This window comes from Pleuronectes platessa, chromosome 12 (assembly GCF_947347685.1).
Source record: "Pleuronectes platessa chromosome 12, fPlePla1.1, whole genome shotgun sequence".
Lineage (NCBI taxonomy): Eukaryota > Metazoa > Chordata > Actinopteri > Pleuronectiformes > Pleuronectidae > Pleuronectes > Pleuronectes platessa.
Genome location: NC_070637.1, coordinates 8,609,347 through 8,623,802, shown reverse-complemented (window position 1 = coordinate 8,623,802; position 14,456 = coordinate 8,609,347). Strand labels below are relative to the sequence as shown.

At 42.8% G+C, this 14,456-nt stretch overlaps 3 protein-coding genes across 3 annotated transcripts in view; 1 reads left to right on the top strand and 2 right to left on the bottom strand.

The window, feature by feature from the left end:
- The first annotated feature begins 804 nt into the window (after positions 1-804).
- neurog3 (neurogenin 3) lies at positions 805-2,013 on the top strand. Its single transcript, XM_053436622.1, has one exon. It carries the CDS (start codon positions 805-807, stop codon positions 1,417-1,419), a length of 615 nt encoding a protein of 204 aa, XP_053292597.1. The 3' UTR covers positions 1,420-2,013.
- Positions 1,342-8,523, bottom strand: pdlim1 (PDZ and LIM domain 1 (elfin)). Its single transcript, XM_053436621.1, has 7 exons — positions 8,227-8,523; positions 6,526-6,677; positions 5,907-5,991; positions 4,603-4,796; positions 3,637-3,785; positions 3,370-3,487; positions 1,342-2,394 (listed from the first exon to the last, which is right to left on the bottom strand). Exons 1-7 carry the CDS (start codon positions 8,317-8,319, stop codon positions 2,208-2,210), a joined length of 978 nt encoding a protein of 325 aa, XP_053292596.1. The 5' UTR covers positions 8,320-8,523; the 3' UTR covers positions 1,342-2,207.
- A 1,612-nt stretch (positions 8,524-10,135) lies between these two features.
- The window catches only part of LOC128453369 (sorbin and SH3 domain-containing protein 1), a 39,708-nt gene continuing 35,387 nt past the window's right edge, over positions 10,136-14,456 (bottom strand). The window contains exons 26-28 of the mRNA XM_053436226.1: positions 13,817-14,004; positions 13,616-13,722; positions 10,136-13,300 (exon numbers count right to left, since the gene is read on the bottom strand). Coding sequence (XP_053292201.1) covers positions 13,233-13,300; positions 13,616-13,722; positions 13,817-14,004 — 363 coding nt within the window. The 3' untranslated portion in view covers positions 10,136-13,232. The remainder of the gene's footprint in view (positions 13,301-13,615; positions 13,723-13,816; positions 14,005-14,456) is intronic.

Sequence of the window (14,456 nt, the reverse complement as noted above, 5' to 3'; positions counted from 1 at the left end):
CAAAAATATAAATATAAGATATAATCATATTAATCATCTTTTGAGCTAAATGTATTTAAATGAAAATGAAGGAACACACAAAGACATTAGAGTGAGGAGAGAGGGAGAGAGAGGAGGAGAGGAGGTGGAGAGGAGGAGGAGAGGGTGCAGGACGCGCACCCTGGAAGCTGATTGGCCACTTGACAGGCGCTGTTGATTCAGGAGTCCGCCACAGAGAGATAAGATAAAGGCCATATAAAGTGACAGGGATGCGCATCCATCCCTCACCGTCAGCTGCCTCCAGCGACAGGAGAGGATTAACGAGGACGACTGTCTGCCCCTGTATCCAGGCTTCACCTGCCTGAGCACACAAGTAAGTGTAAACACTAGATCCAGCTCAAGTTGGATGTTTTTAGTCTATTTGAACCTTTCCAGTTGGATTTTCTAGATAAAAGTGCAGTTATAGGTTTAATCTGCCCTCCCTCCGTCTCTCATCACTTACAGAGATTGAAACTTGACCTGGAAACAATCATCTCTGCACACGTGGCTGATTTGTTAATACGTTGGAAGTTTGAGGAGAAAATGTGGCGATGTTGCTTTAGACAGTGTGAAGTTTAAAAATGAAAAAGACACGGAACATTTTACATTAGAATATTTGTCTTTTTTAAATTTAGAATTGTCAAATTAATATTTCAGTTTTAATGTAGCCTGGTTTGAAATTAAATTTAATAATAATGCCGCTCATCTTGACAAGGACAGATATTCTAGCTCACTGGGACCTTCATAAATATAAAATTAATTATATGTGTTTTTGTTTTGTTCAGGATGTCTCCTACAGTCCACTGCGTCCCCGGTGATTTATGCACACCAAGAGACTCGGCCGCGCGCAGCAGGTTGTCTCCGACGCTCCGCAGCCCCGCAGATGAAGCTGGTGACGCTGCAGAAAACTCTGTTCTCCACAAACTGCCCTCAGTCTTCGGAGCAGCAGCGACCTCCAAACCCCCGCAGCACAGAACCAGACAGCGGGGCAGGCGCAGGGTGAAGGCCAACGACAGGGAGCGTCACCGCATGCACAACCTGAACTCGGCCCTGGACGCGCTGCGGAGCATCTTACCGGCGCTGCCCGAAGACGCCAAGATGACCAAGATCGAGACTCTGCGGTTTGCGCACAACTACATCTGGGCCCTGACTGAGACCCTGCGCATGGCGGACCAGCACGGGCACACGGCGGGCTACCTTCCGGTGGTGTCGGAGCTCCGGAGCCCGTCCAGCGTCCTCTCCGCAGACTCTGGTTACACGGGCTTGGATGAGCTTGACACAAGAGGCTCTTACACATCAGTCAATGAGAGGAACTGTAGAATCTTTGCAAGAGGAGAAAACTTTTATTTCACTTCTGTATGTGGTGAAAGTTATCTGAGAAACACTTTGCACTTGCTTTGATACTTTATCAGGTCCATTTTCCTGTAGGGAACAGTAACTGGATAAAACACACGAGTGACATACATCCCCATTTACAGGTGTAGGTTATTCTTTGAAGGCAGAGTCAACTTCACAATCAGTTTCTAAACAAAGTCTGTTCAGTTATTGTTAAAACGTATTTTCCACACTGAGCTCTAACTGTCCCCTGAGCCAGCTCCTGTGCTGGAAAGTGTTTTAATGATCCGGTTGCTCTCTTCATTCTTAAACTTATTATCACCCAACGACCATGAAGCACAATCAGTGATGGAGGAAGACAAGAGAAGTGGTTTAAGCTAAAAATATTTATTTGGCAATGATAATCTTAATGTATGTATGAGATATTTTTCTGCATAAAAGTGGGTTTATTTATTTAATAAAAGTGTAGAAAAAGTCTCTTGTGTGAAAAATTATTTGATTTTTCATTGTTTCTACGGTTTAAAAGAACATGAAGTATGTGTACAAGACAAACATGTCCACAAGACAGTAACTGTCATTACAGATGGAGTTTTTCTGGGAGAAAAAAAAAAGGAGATAATTTCATAGTATTCATTAATGTTTCTTTTGTAGAAGTCAAAGTTAATGTGCAAATCAACATGTTCAAACATGTACTTTCTGACTGTCCTGCCCACCAGTGACTGTTCTGAAGCAGAATGCGAGAGAAGACACTTTTACGTCTCAGAGGAGTAGCATGAGCTAAATACCGGAATGTCTTGGATTATTTTGTGTGTCCTACAGTGGTGTGTAGTCGGAGGCCGAGCTCAGCGAGCGCTCTACTTGGGGAAGACTGTAACCACGTCGTAGCCCTCGGGTGGAGTCACCCGCTCTCGTGCGTGCGTCTCACAATAAATCTGCTCCTCCACAAAGAAATGTCCCTTCTGTTTTAGGTTGATGTTGCAGTCTGTGCAGGTGTAGCACTCGGGGTGACGGAACTTGTCTCTCAGCTTCACCACAAGCCCCCTGAAATGTAGATGTAGACATCATGTTAAGCTTGGTAAACAAACAATTTCCTGTTGCTCATAGGTGCAGTGTTAAAAGGTTTGGAGCTATACTCCATGGCTAAATCTACTTGACACCTCAGCATTACACCGATGAGGCATTGTTGAACATCGTCTCTCTAAAAGCTTGGACATGAACCTGTTGCAACAACAGTGTCCACTCCTCTGAACCTGACTGCAGAGATTTGATCTTGTTCAACCACAACTTCTTTACAAGACGATATTTGTCAGCTCAATATCTTCTTCACTCCTCTAAGCTTCTTAAAAATGTCAGATTCATGAAGCGAATAGAATAGAATAGAAAGTTGTGCACACCATACAGTCTATGGTGCGCACAGAGAAATCACAGAAACTTAAAGGACATTAAAGTATCCAGGAATGATTAACAGAACATCTAAAGACAGTGCTGCACTGGACTCAACCTGTTAAAAACGTGTTATATTGTGTAGTGTCAGCAGTGGAAAAAAAAATACCAGAAAAGTCTGTTGTAAAAAACATCTATGTCAAATAAAAGCGTATTGAATCTAAAGAGGAAGAGTCCACTCAAATAAAAAAAATTGAGTTTCTGAAAATATTTCTGGTGAAAATGAACTAATTCAGAAAAACTTCTGGATTGAAGTTCATCTAGTGGTTGTTACAATATTCCGCCACAGGGAGGAGACAAACTCCACAAACGCAACTACTCTTGGGCTCTTTGTGTTGCATCACTGCCTTTTAGTGACAATGTCTTCCAAATGTCAAAAACACAAAGTAAGATAAACAACATAATCAAAAATAACTCAATCTTATGAAGGAGGAGGTGAACACAGATCTGAGCCAATGAAATGGAAGATCTGGATCCTGATGGAGCTATAAATGATTCATCTCGTTCCTTTGTGTACTGCAATTAAAACACACCCCCAGTAACCACAGTACTGAGGAATCATAAAATACTTACACAATCCCAGATCCACATTTGTCACAGGAGGGCAACTTCTCTGCATTCCCCAGGGACGAGCCGATCTTTGTCCTCGGTGCTTTCACACTCCTGAACCCTGATGGTTTATCAGGGTCACCTACAAACATCACAGAGGTTGAAAATTGGTTTTGTGTTACCGATAATGTTTTTCTTTTCACTCGAACTTTGTCATTTTAAACAAGAAATCTATTCTTTGATTTAAAGTGACAGTTTATGGAGGCTGTGAATATTAAGCAGGGTCGGTACCTGTCTCGAGAATCTCCTGAAGCACCATGAACGAAGCTGACTGCCGAGGAGGTTCATCAGACTCTTGGTTCTCCTGGAGCATCTTGTAGACCTCTGAATCGGCGTCCACAGGCGGCCTAATGCTGGTCTTTGATGGTTCTGAAGAAGCTCTGCAAAACAAGTGTGCTCATATCAGTATGAAGGTAGGCGTCCCATGACTCGCATGTCAAAAAATTCTGGAGAGGCAACGATTTACCTTTTCTCCCCCCCCTTGCCATGATGATGAAAACATCTGAGCAAAGCTGTGCCAAACACTGTTTAGAACATCTTCTTACAGGCTGCATTCATTTAATTTGACTACAGTTGAGTGATCTCTTCATCCTCAGCCATCATATACACTTGATCTGTAAAGCCATGTTATGAATCACCTAGCCTTTCTTAGAAACTCACAATTTGCTGAGAAATCTTAAAGATAAATCCACTACAATGAATTTATTCCAGCAGTCAGGAGCCAACCTTTTTCAAAAATGAAATTTGTTGGTGGGCCTTCACAGGAAACCCCACTCTTAATATTTTGGCCAATAAGGTTATGTTCGTTTAGTTTGCCTGTCTGAAAGTCAGCAGGTATACGCAAAAAATACTGGATATGAGTCAGGGAAGAATTTCCCTCTACTCGAACAATAAAGTAATAAACTGAGATAAATAACTAGGCACCAATACATTTGATTTAAATTGCAAACTCAATATAAATCATGGACATACAAACTGGAGATCGACAGGAATAATTCAGACATTTTGTACCACTGTGAATTTAAATATACCAGGAGATTCCCTGAGACAATGCAAAGACATACAATCTAGACTAAGTCAAGATGACCCTCGACCCAATCAAAGAACTTTACAACAAATATTTGCTTTGGGGTCTTAATCTCCAGCATGTCTTCACTTGGACTGGACTTGCGTGATGTCATTTCAGGTTTTTCTTACTTGTCGTTGGGCTCGTTGGGCTCAGTGGCTGTAGCCATGGCCTTCACTTCATCCACTGCGGAGTTGAAGTTCTCGATGTTCTCTGAAGAGTAAAGACCAGAGGGGCTGTTGTACTGGTTGGTCACAACTTTTGGGCCAAAACCAGCGAACGGCAGCGCACTCCTGTTGTGGGTGGAGCCTATGAGCTTCACCTCCTGTCAAAATGAAAATAAAAAAATGTTCTGTTGATCATTTTGTGAGTAGCAATGTAAAAAAAAGTGTAGAGTATCAGTGCGGTATTTGATATTCATTAAAATATCTGAAACATGCAACACACACTGGGTGCAAACTTGAAGTGAGGGTTGTTTTAACCCCTTCAGATGAACTCTGGATGTCACACATGTACCAACGTGCAGTCTATGAATATTGCTTCACATTTGTGAACACACAACCATCAGTTATTTCAGCAGAACACTCAACAATGTTTAAACTTTGGAAATAGTCAACAGAAGATGTTTTATTTTCTTCTCAAACTGCTGCTTCCAACTTAACACAAAGTCCTGCATCATTAATCTGGATAATAAACGACAACAGGCTTTAATTGTAGCTAACCAGTTAATGTTCTTTTAAAGACAAACATGTCATGACACTGGTATGCTACCAAAGTGGGCACATAAATACCAACAAATGTAGCTCATGCTTCACAGTGGAAACACGGAAAAACCTCCCAATATAGCTCATGCTTCAAGTGTCTGACATCTAAATTACAGAATGCCCCAGAGTCTCTTCAAGCAAGTGAACGCAGACGAAGAAACAATGCAGTGGTTTAAAAATGTTAAAAAAAAAACGTGGCATCAAAGTGACAGAATCCATACAAGCACTTGAGACACATGTGTTATTGCGTGTGTGTGAGAAAATATGCAACATCTGTGACTTGTGAAACACAAATACACACACACACACACACACTGGGAGACGTCACACCGTTTCCTACATGAATTCATGCTTTGACCTCAACTTTCCACTCAGCGGGCAGGAACTGAGGCTTGCGTCAGACCTTGGCTGATAAACTATCATCTCCTAGGAAACCGCCTGTTGGGAAGTAAACAATGACTTCATCATTGGCAATGTATTAAAAAAAAAAAAAAAAAAAAAAAAAAAAAGAAGCCCCACAAGGCATTGTGGGCGTGGTGGGAAAGGAGTGTGCAGGCTTCCAGAAACTATATGACTACCTGTAGCTGGGAATGATTCCAGTTGAATCTAAATTACAGAGTTGGGGGAGACATTTTAAAAGCTCTACATCCAGGTTTAATGTTGACACACACCCGCGGCTCTGATGCAAGATTCATCTTGTATGGATGTGCCTTCCCCTCCTCCGATGAAAGTGGCGACCACAGTTTGGTTTCTGACCTGAGGAGCACAGGAAGAAGAACAAGACTTGAAAGATCCTATAATCCCATCATAATTCTAAATTAGGGGGTTTGTACATAACTTGCCTGAATTATTTTTGATTTCACTGTGATTTCCTGTGATTTCCTGTGTACCTGAACATGATGCATTTGTGTCTTTGAATGCAACACCTCTTGTACTTTTGCTAAGCAGGTAACACCACCTTACACCCAAAAGATTCCTTCTTAATTTCAACATCTTCTTTAACCTGCCGGTCAAAACCGCTTTTAACTTCCATGTTGCTTGATCTGCCGTCACAAAGATATGATGTAATGCGCTGACCTGACACAGCATTTCGGCAGAGCTTACCGCACACAGGCTTCTCAAACTAACCATTTAAGTTAAACAAAAGGCCGACTCGCCCTTTCAAGAGCATGAATAACCATCACGTCACTCTCTCTGAACACCACGATTGTGGCTGAGTGTCTCGTATTACTCAGGTTTTTCAGGCCCGCGGCTATGCTCATCAGAATGGTGCATGTTGCTACATCTTACCTGTCTACGGAGAGCACCATTTCCTCTATGCACCCCTTGATCTTGTTCTGAGCCTCCAAGTGAGTCATGTTCTCCGTGTGCTCTCCATCGATAGCCAAGATGATGTCTCCAATCGAGAGGTTGGCCTGCGCTGCTTTACTCCCAGGGGTGACCTAAAAGACAGGAGTTGACACTAAATCAACACATTTAGGTGCTGTGTGTGTGTGTGTGTGACCTTTGTCTTCTTAGATTAAACTTCTGAGACACATTATGTTTTCATCAGCATTTCTATGTTATCAGGGTTAAGCAAGAATGACCAAAGTAATCCATTACATTTTGTGTGGGGTGGAGCATGAACTGAGGAAGCCAATTCAACTGAGCCATTACATTTTTAGAGCAGAACTGGATAAATTTGCAGATCCAGGAATTTTCTTTCTCACTTTCTTTAACATTGAGAGGTTGGAGCTATATTTTCACACATTTCCCATAGAATAATTCATGGATCATGAAGATTAGGCATATAAGTGTATTTGAATTTGCTGCAGCTTGACTGAATTTTAGGCTATTTGTCCTTAGCAGGGGAATGCACCATTCTAGTTATATGTGTTTTCATGCTCTTTTGAAATAGAATAGAATTACAATAGAGCCTTATTGTGCCCTTAAGTGGAAACTTGTTTTCGGGTCACCAATAAACAAGCGACTACATGAGAACAAAAAAAACAACAAACAAACAAGAAAGACAAACAGTCATAAAACAAGTGATCCCATAAAACAACATAAAATCAACGACAGGCATTAGTAAAACAGACATGTATACACAGGGTTGTATTAGAAAGAGGTTTTGTCATAGCCTTCCTGTGGACTGGGGGTCACTTTGTGGAGTTAGGAATACTTATGGCACTTGGAATAAAGGACGTTTTGAACACACTCTTAGTTGCCCGAGGGACTGGAAGCTGAAACTGGATGGATGGGAGCTATCTGCCAGGATACAGATGGCGTTCTTATTATTTCATTCATCGACCAAAGAAAACTATTTAGATGCAAACACAAAATCTCATAGCCTGAAAAGGAGCAGTAAGTAGAAGAATATTAACAGAGCAAATAATAAACTGTCTTCCTTGTCCTTACAGCAAAGAGTTGGCACAAAGGCTTTTAGGGTTTGCTTACCATTTAGTCCTGACAAATAAACATCATGTGAGCATAACAACTCGCAATGTTAACTTTTTGAAGACAAGAGACACAATTTTGATTTTAAGTCATATTCCGCCCACTTCCACACATTCTTTGTCGAAGCTTCTCACCCAACCAGAACCCAGTGCTACCACAACCTGACTCCACTTCGTTTACAGTCAACACAGTGGCAGAGAGGTGTGTTCAGTCAGTGTCTCGTAGGGCGGCCTCTCTGTCCTAAACAAGCAGAGATAAGACCCTGGAAAAATGTAAAGCAGGTCCACACGGCACGTTACACTGGACAGGTCATTAACACCAGTAATTAGATGCTGACGGTACAGCAGCTAACGTTAGCTCCATCAAAATGACACCAGGTTAGCTTCACTGCGAAGTAACGGTAGCTCTTTTAACCTGAGCTAACTTCAACCAGGCCAACTGCTGTTCTCAGTGACACCGACAGAGGAGAAAGTTGGCCCGGGACAAGGAGCCTCAGGTGTGGTCCCACTTCAACAAAGCAGCGGCAGCAGCTAACGAGCCGCGGCACCAACTTACCCGGGAAATAGCCAGCGGCTGCTCGAAGTCCTTTCCCCCGACCAGCCGGAACCCCCAGGGCCCGGGACCCTTCATCACCACCCGGACAGGCATCACTCTCCCTCTGGCGTGTATCTGTGGTTAAAGCGGAGCTGAGTGCGGTTAGCCGGAGGTTCTACGAGCTGTCTGACTCCAGTGGTCTTCTCCGAGCAGTGAACGACATGTGCAGCGGTGTGTGAGGAGGGAGGACCCACAGGTTCGAGTCCGACACACTTTAAAACTTCCTCACTGATAACATACAGGGGGCACAGATCGTGTTCTGTGAGGATGCATCACTCCGCAGTGTTTATGTTCACGAGGAAGTGAGAGCACAGGTGAGAACACGAGTCACGTGACCACATGGTTGGTCTCAGGAGAAACCTAGCTCCATGTTATTTTTTATTGTTAACAAATCCAATGAAAAGACAAAGAGCCACACTGAACAGATCTTATTTTCCAATGAACCTTATTCACCTACACAAAACAACTCAAAAACATTTTTAAATAGTTCATGTCTTGTTTTTTTTTACTCTTTTCTCATCTGTACCATTTGTAAACATGTATTTGTTTTCTGTTGCTGTGTTTTCGATTTTTAGCCTTCAATTCTTCATTTTCAATCTGTAAAGCACCTTGAAAAATAGGTATTATACAAAATTTATTATTACCATTATCAAAGAGCTACATCATTACACAGTCACATGTTACACAAAAAAACACCCGCGCCCAAAAAATACACAATATATATTCTTTCTCCTGTATGAGTAATGTATAATACAGATAACAATTATCTACTGTTTACCATTTATATCTTGCCCGTGTGCTGATTGTAAAGATTGGGAAGTAGGGCTGAAGGCCGCAGACCGGGTCGCCGTAAGGAATTCAGACACAGATTTATTACTTTGTTAGTTTGGAGTCAGACTTTACTTTTAAATTGAGATAAACAATTCTTAAAAGTTATATTCACAAACATCTTTACCCTATAGGTTATCTACCACTAGTTTCATATTAGGACACATGCGTGTCATTACTTATTTAAAAATACAACTCCAATCTAATTATAGTAAAATTGTTGACATTCAAGATCTGGTTAAAATCAAGGTACAGAAAGTCATGTGGCACAAGTTGAATGAGAAAGAAAACATATATGCATAGTTTGTTTTTGTGTAAATCACAAATTGATTTACTTTGACAGATTATGTCATGTAAAATAGATGTAACACCCCTTTTAAAAACAAATTTTTACTTTGTATGAGGTTAAACATTGAATAAAGTTTTACTTTTAATAGTTAGAATACTAATGGGACGGGGGACGGGGGGTGGGGGGCAAGTGGTGCAGCTGACTTGTAACAATCTTCCCACGTGATGAGAATCGTCTGAAAACCGAGCAGAGTGATTCCTCTCCGTTTTTCTGCTGCTCTCAGATGAGCTCCACTGTTTGTTTTAGGGATGTCGGCCTGGCTACGTCACCGTGTTACATGCGAGCTTACCATTTATGGTAGAGCTAAATCCCAGGATGTGGAATGTGCCGCTCCCAGACCTTGAATTCCTGCCAGAGGATCTTTGCTCAAAGTACAGAGCGAGAGAGAGAGAGAAAGCTCCTGGCAGCCAGACTCAATGAGACACGTCCTTTCTTGTGTGGATGCACATGCAACAGGCCCTCCCACAGAGACACAGTGAAGGAGTCCTTGGAGTAGTTTGTTTAACACTGAGGCCCTTATGATGTGTTTCAAAGTGTCTGCTACAGACATTGAAAACATTTCTGTCAACATCAGCTCCCTAATGGGATTCTACCTTTATCCTGCTGACACGTTTGGGAAGCTCAGAGCAGCCAGAATACAGGAAGTGAACCCCTGCTATCAGTCAGAAATGTACACACACACACACACATCCACTGGTTTAAATGGTTTATTAAATATTGCATAATACCGAAGTCACAGCAGTGTAATAGGATCTTAATTTTAATATTGTCAATGTAACAGCACTGCAAATAGAAGCAAACAAACCAAACCTGTTGCAGGTTGTGCGTCTCATTAAACTATAATCCATCCTTATGACTATTAACCATTAGGTTGAAGCATGGTGTCACACCTCTCGGTACTTGCACAGTAACCGACGAGTTCTTAGTACATGTGCTCCTGTCGCAGAGAGCAGGACCAATGGGAAACGCCATGGTTACATTAAATATGTCATGGATACATTTCAGTGATTCTCCCAAGAAAAACAAAAACAAACCTTAAATGAAAATGAGGCACAATTTTGCATCTAGACATATAAGGCATTATGATGCTCACAAATGGCAGCGCAATGTTTGTTTGAGTCAAAGCTCCTGTGCTCAGTGATGCTCCACTCTGTGCTTTGCCAGAAACCCTTCAGGTAAGTAAACCACCGCGAGTGACCCGAGAGATCGCTCCCGTCGCTCGCAGTCTATTTTCTTTATCTTACATATTTACAGTCCTACTTGTGCCGTGCTGCTCAACAGTCTGTTGTGTTCATTCAAGATGAAAAGTCCGACATTTTAGATTTTTTTTTACAGATGAACGGCACATTCATATAATTATACATTCATACATCCTGCGATGTGTTTTGTGTATCACAGAGACAACCTATGGTGAGTTGTGTTGTGGTTGGACGAGTGGAAAAAAAAAAAAGTTTAGCCAGCAGATGCTTTTGTGGTGTAACAAAATACCTGAACATTATATCAGTGCTATACAAGCAAACCCACAATGCAGTGTGTCACACTATGTGTGTTATCTTGTTGAGACAATATCCCCTCTGCTACTGTTGGCAATGTTGTCAGTGGTGATCTGCACAGGAAGACACGCCCGGTTTTGTCTCAACATGGAGGACGAAACATTGACCGCTACTGAATTTAGTTAAATTAATCTACTTCATCAGTTATTAGAGCTTCACTTAACACGTACGCCTCAGCCACATACAGCTACAGACCATGTTCCAGTCAGGTCACTGGAGAACTGTTTGCACATTCAGATGCAAACAAACAAGGATATAGTAAATGGGATCTAGTGAGCGTTTCTATACTTCACATTGTGTGCACACAGGCAGTCACACAGAGCTTTACTGAAACTGATCGTCTGGCACCATTCGATTAGAAATGTGTGGACTAAGAAAAGGATCCGATTGCAGCTACTTGTCTCTACTGGTCTCCACTAATCTGAATAAAAAGTTTTTTTTTGGAGCAGTTGCTCTACAAGCTGCACCCATCTGCAGCTCAGAGCAGGCCCCGACAAGCACCGAGAACTACTGGGGAGAGCTGTCCTGCGCAGGATTGATGAGCACGTCGCAGCAGCTGATGACAACGAGGAATTCAGTGAAAACACGAGCCGCGAAAAAAACATGACCCGTGCATGCAGAGGGCGTATCATTCTCACTGTGTGTGTTAGGGGATGTGATGGTGTGGCAGCTCTGTTCTCTGCAGGAGGATGTCTCTGATACTCTGATAGCAGAATTGAAACCAGTCTCTTCCTTCAGGGAGCTACTGAAGCTCAAAGACTCCTCACCCTGTCTGTTTTCTTTAAGCTGAATGCAAATACAGAGGCCTTAGCTGATAATGTTTCATGCTCCGACTTGATTTGTCAGTCTCTTATTGATTTTACAGTGCATGCTGTCCTAATGCTGACCTTATTATTTGAATCATTCCATTAACTGTAATACCCAACCTGTAGTCACGACATATGAAAATATCTAGCCACATTAGGAAGGCCTCTTAAACTTCTCTGTACACATTTACATGGCTAAAACATACTAACTTGTCAGTAAGGGCAAGGTTAGGATCTCAAAACGCATTCAAAAATCAATACGATTATTTTTTCTAAGACACCTCGCTGGTTTGCTCAGCTTTGTTGTCTATTATCTTGTTATAGTTGGGCTCTGCCTAAACATCTAAACAGGAAATTAAGTGCTACCACGCCTGTGCTGTGGTCGAGCTGGAACCGGGTGTCACCCAGCAGCTACCTTACAGGTGTCAGGCATCAGCTTATACTTCAAGAGGTCTACTTTAAAATAAAACGACAAATAAATAGTTTATAGGATGCGCATAGAGGCAGCTTCTCTTCACTGCTACGTGACATGCAGCACAACACCGGGATTCTGTGTTTGATGTGGGAACAGAGAAAAAGAGAAGCACGCTCCGTTGTCGTCATGCACTTGAAGCCAATACTGAACCGGTATCTAACATTTCTCAGGTTGAACTGAGTTGTGAATGCTGCATTGTTCTTGAAAGAGAACCAACACTGACTTTATGGTGATATGCAGAACACGTGAAAGAAAGCAGAACAGATATGTCAGACCAGTTTCTGAAAGGATTTGAGTATTTAAACTCAAGAGGATACGACACTTTCTTTCCTACAGGAATGAGTCCAAGAGTGAAGCATCACATTAAAACTCCACACACGTGTACGATAAGTTGATCCAAACACTGACGGTTTTCTCTCTGGAAGTTGAATCAATTTTTTTCTTAACTAATCACACCTGTCCTGAAAGGTAGCTCATGAAAATCAGCTCTGACCCCACGAAAACACACAAAAATACATTTTGACTCCTCCAAAGACCAGTTCAGGTAATACGATCCTCTCCTTGATCCATAAACTCTGCTCCGCTGCCTGCCTCCACACTGAGGTGCTACGTAAACATGTATACTGTTGGGTTACAAGGACAAAATGGAAGCAGTTATCTGTCCAATGAAAGCTAGTTTGCAGGGGGGTTTTCTTCCACATGTGGTGATGGACGTATCCTGTTGGGAGGTGTGTGAAGTGGAGGGCAGGGTGTACAACAAGCTGAGGTCTGGGCAGAGAGCCGTCCCCGTCCTCGCCTCGTGCAGTTTTGACATACCTCAGGCCGAACCGATCACTTCCTCGCAGACAAACCGGATTTGGCTGGCTAAATGACTATTCTATCCAACAGCCATGCGTGATAGTAATGACTTCCCAAGCTCGACAGGCAACCGTGTGTTACAGCCTGATTAGATATCTTTACACTTTCGCCTCCTTCACGTAATTCCCAGGGAAAGTCCCAAACTGTTTTGTCCTCTTTGAGGTACCTGTGGAGAAAGAGGAGGAAAAATACATTTAAAGGACTCTCGTAATAGCTACGGTTTGAGCAGCAGTATATTTGAAATGTATTGCAAGCCCTGAGCATGTCCCTTGCACTCAATCACCCACTGTCATGCTTTAGAAACTCTATATGGAACTATGTGACTCAGTGAAGATGACTCTACGTCTCCAGGAGACCTGAGCGTGCACATTGCATGCATGCATGTAGCCCTCTAGCTGTCATGCTGTAGAAAGCCTATTTGGATTGATGTGAGAAGGTGAGTGTGACTGCATGTCTGAGGAATCTATCCCGAGGCACATACCAACAAACCAGCCGTCGTCGCACTTTTCCATGACGCTGACGAGATCTCCTTCTCGCAGCTCCAGCTCGTCCTCGTTCTGCGGCAGGTAAGTGTACAAAGCCTGGAAACTGGAGCGGGACACAAAGAGGAAATGGTCAACTTGCAATGCACAGTAGACACATTCAAATTTGGCAGCAAAACCGAAGAACAGATCCTACTCACACTCCACAATTAAGACGACCGGGCTCCGGACTGCTGCTGTGTGACTGGGGTTGCTGGGAAATGATGAGAAATTGTTTACTGGGGTGGGGGTACAGTCTATGGACAGAGTCATGAGGGCGGTGGGCTAGGTTGCTGCAGTACCTCACCGAGGTCTCAGCTATATTTAAGATCTCATTACACACTGCATCCTAGTAGTAGTGGTAGTAGGAGTGGGTGAAGTCGTCAGTGAAAGACAGACAGCGGGCCCCACCGAGAGTCCCGGAGGAGGCCGAGGTGAAGTTGAGGAGGGAGATGAGGAGTTAGAGAGGGAGCAGGGGGCGAAGGGCGAGACAGGAAGTGAGGTCCAGTAAGTAGTAAGGGAGAAAAGGAAGTGATCCGTTAAAAGCCGGGAGAGAAAGCGGAGGAGATGTTGGTGGAGCCCGGTAGGAGAACCATGAAAAGGCGAGACACCAGAGTGAGAGCATGTAGACAGGAAACATGAAATATTAGTTCACCTCTTACAAGATATTTTTCAGAATGAACATGCAGTGTTAAAGGAAGCTGACAGGTTCAGCTTAAAGGAATACTTTGACATTGTGGGTCAAAACTCTTCTATTTCCTGTTGAGTGCTCACAAGAAAAGGAATTCCTCTCTTATCACA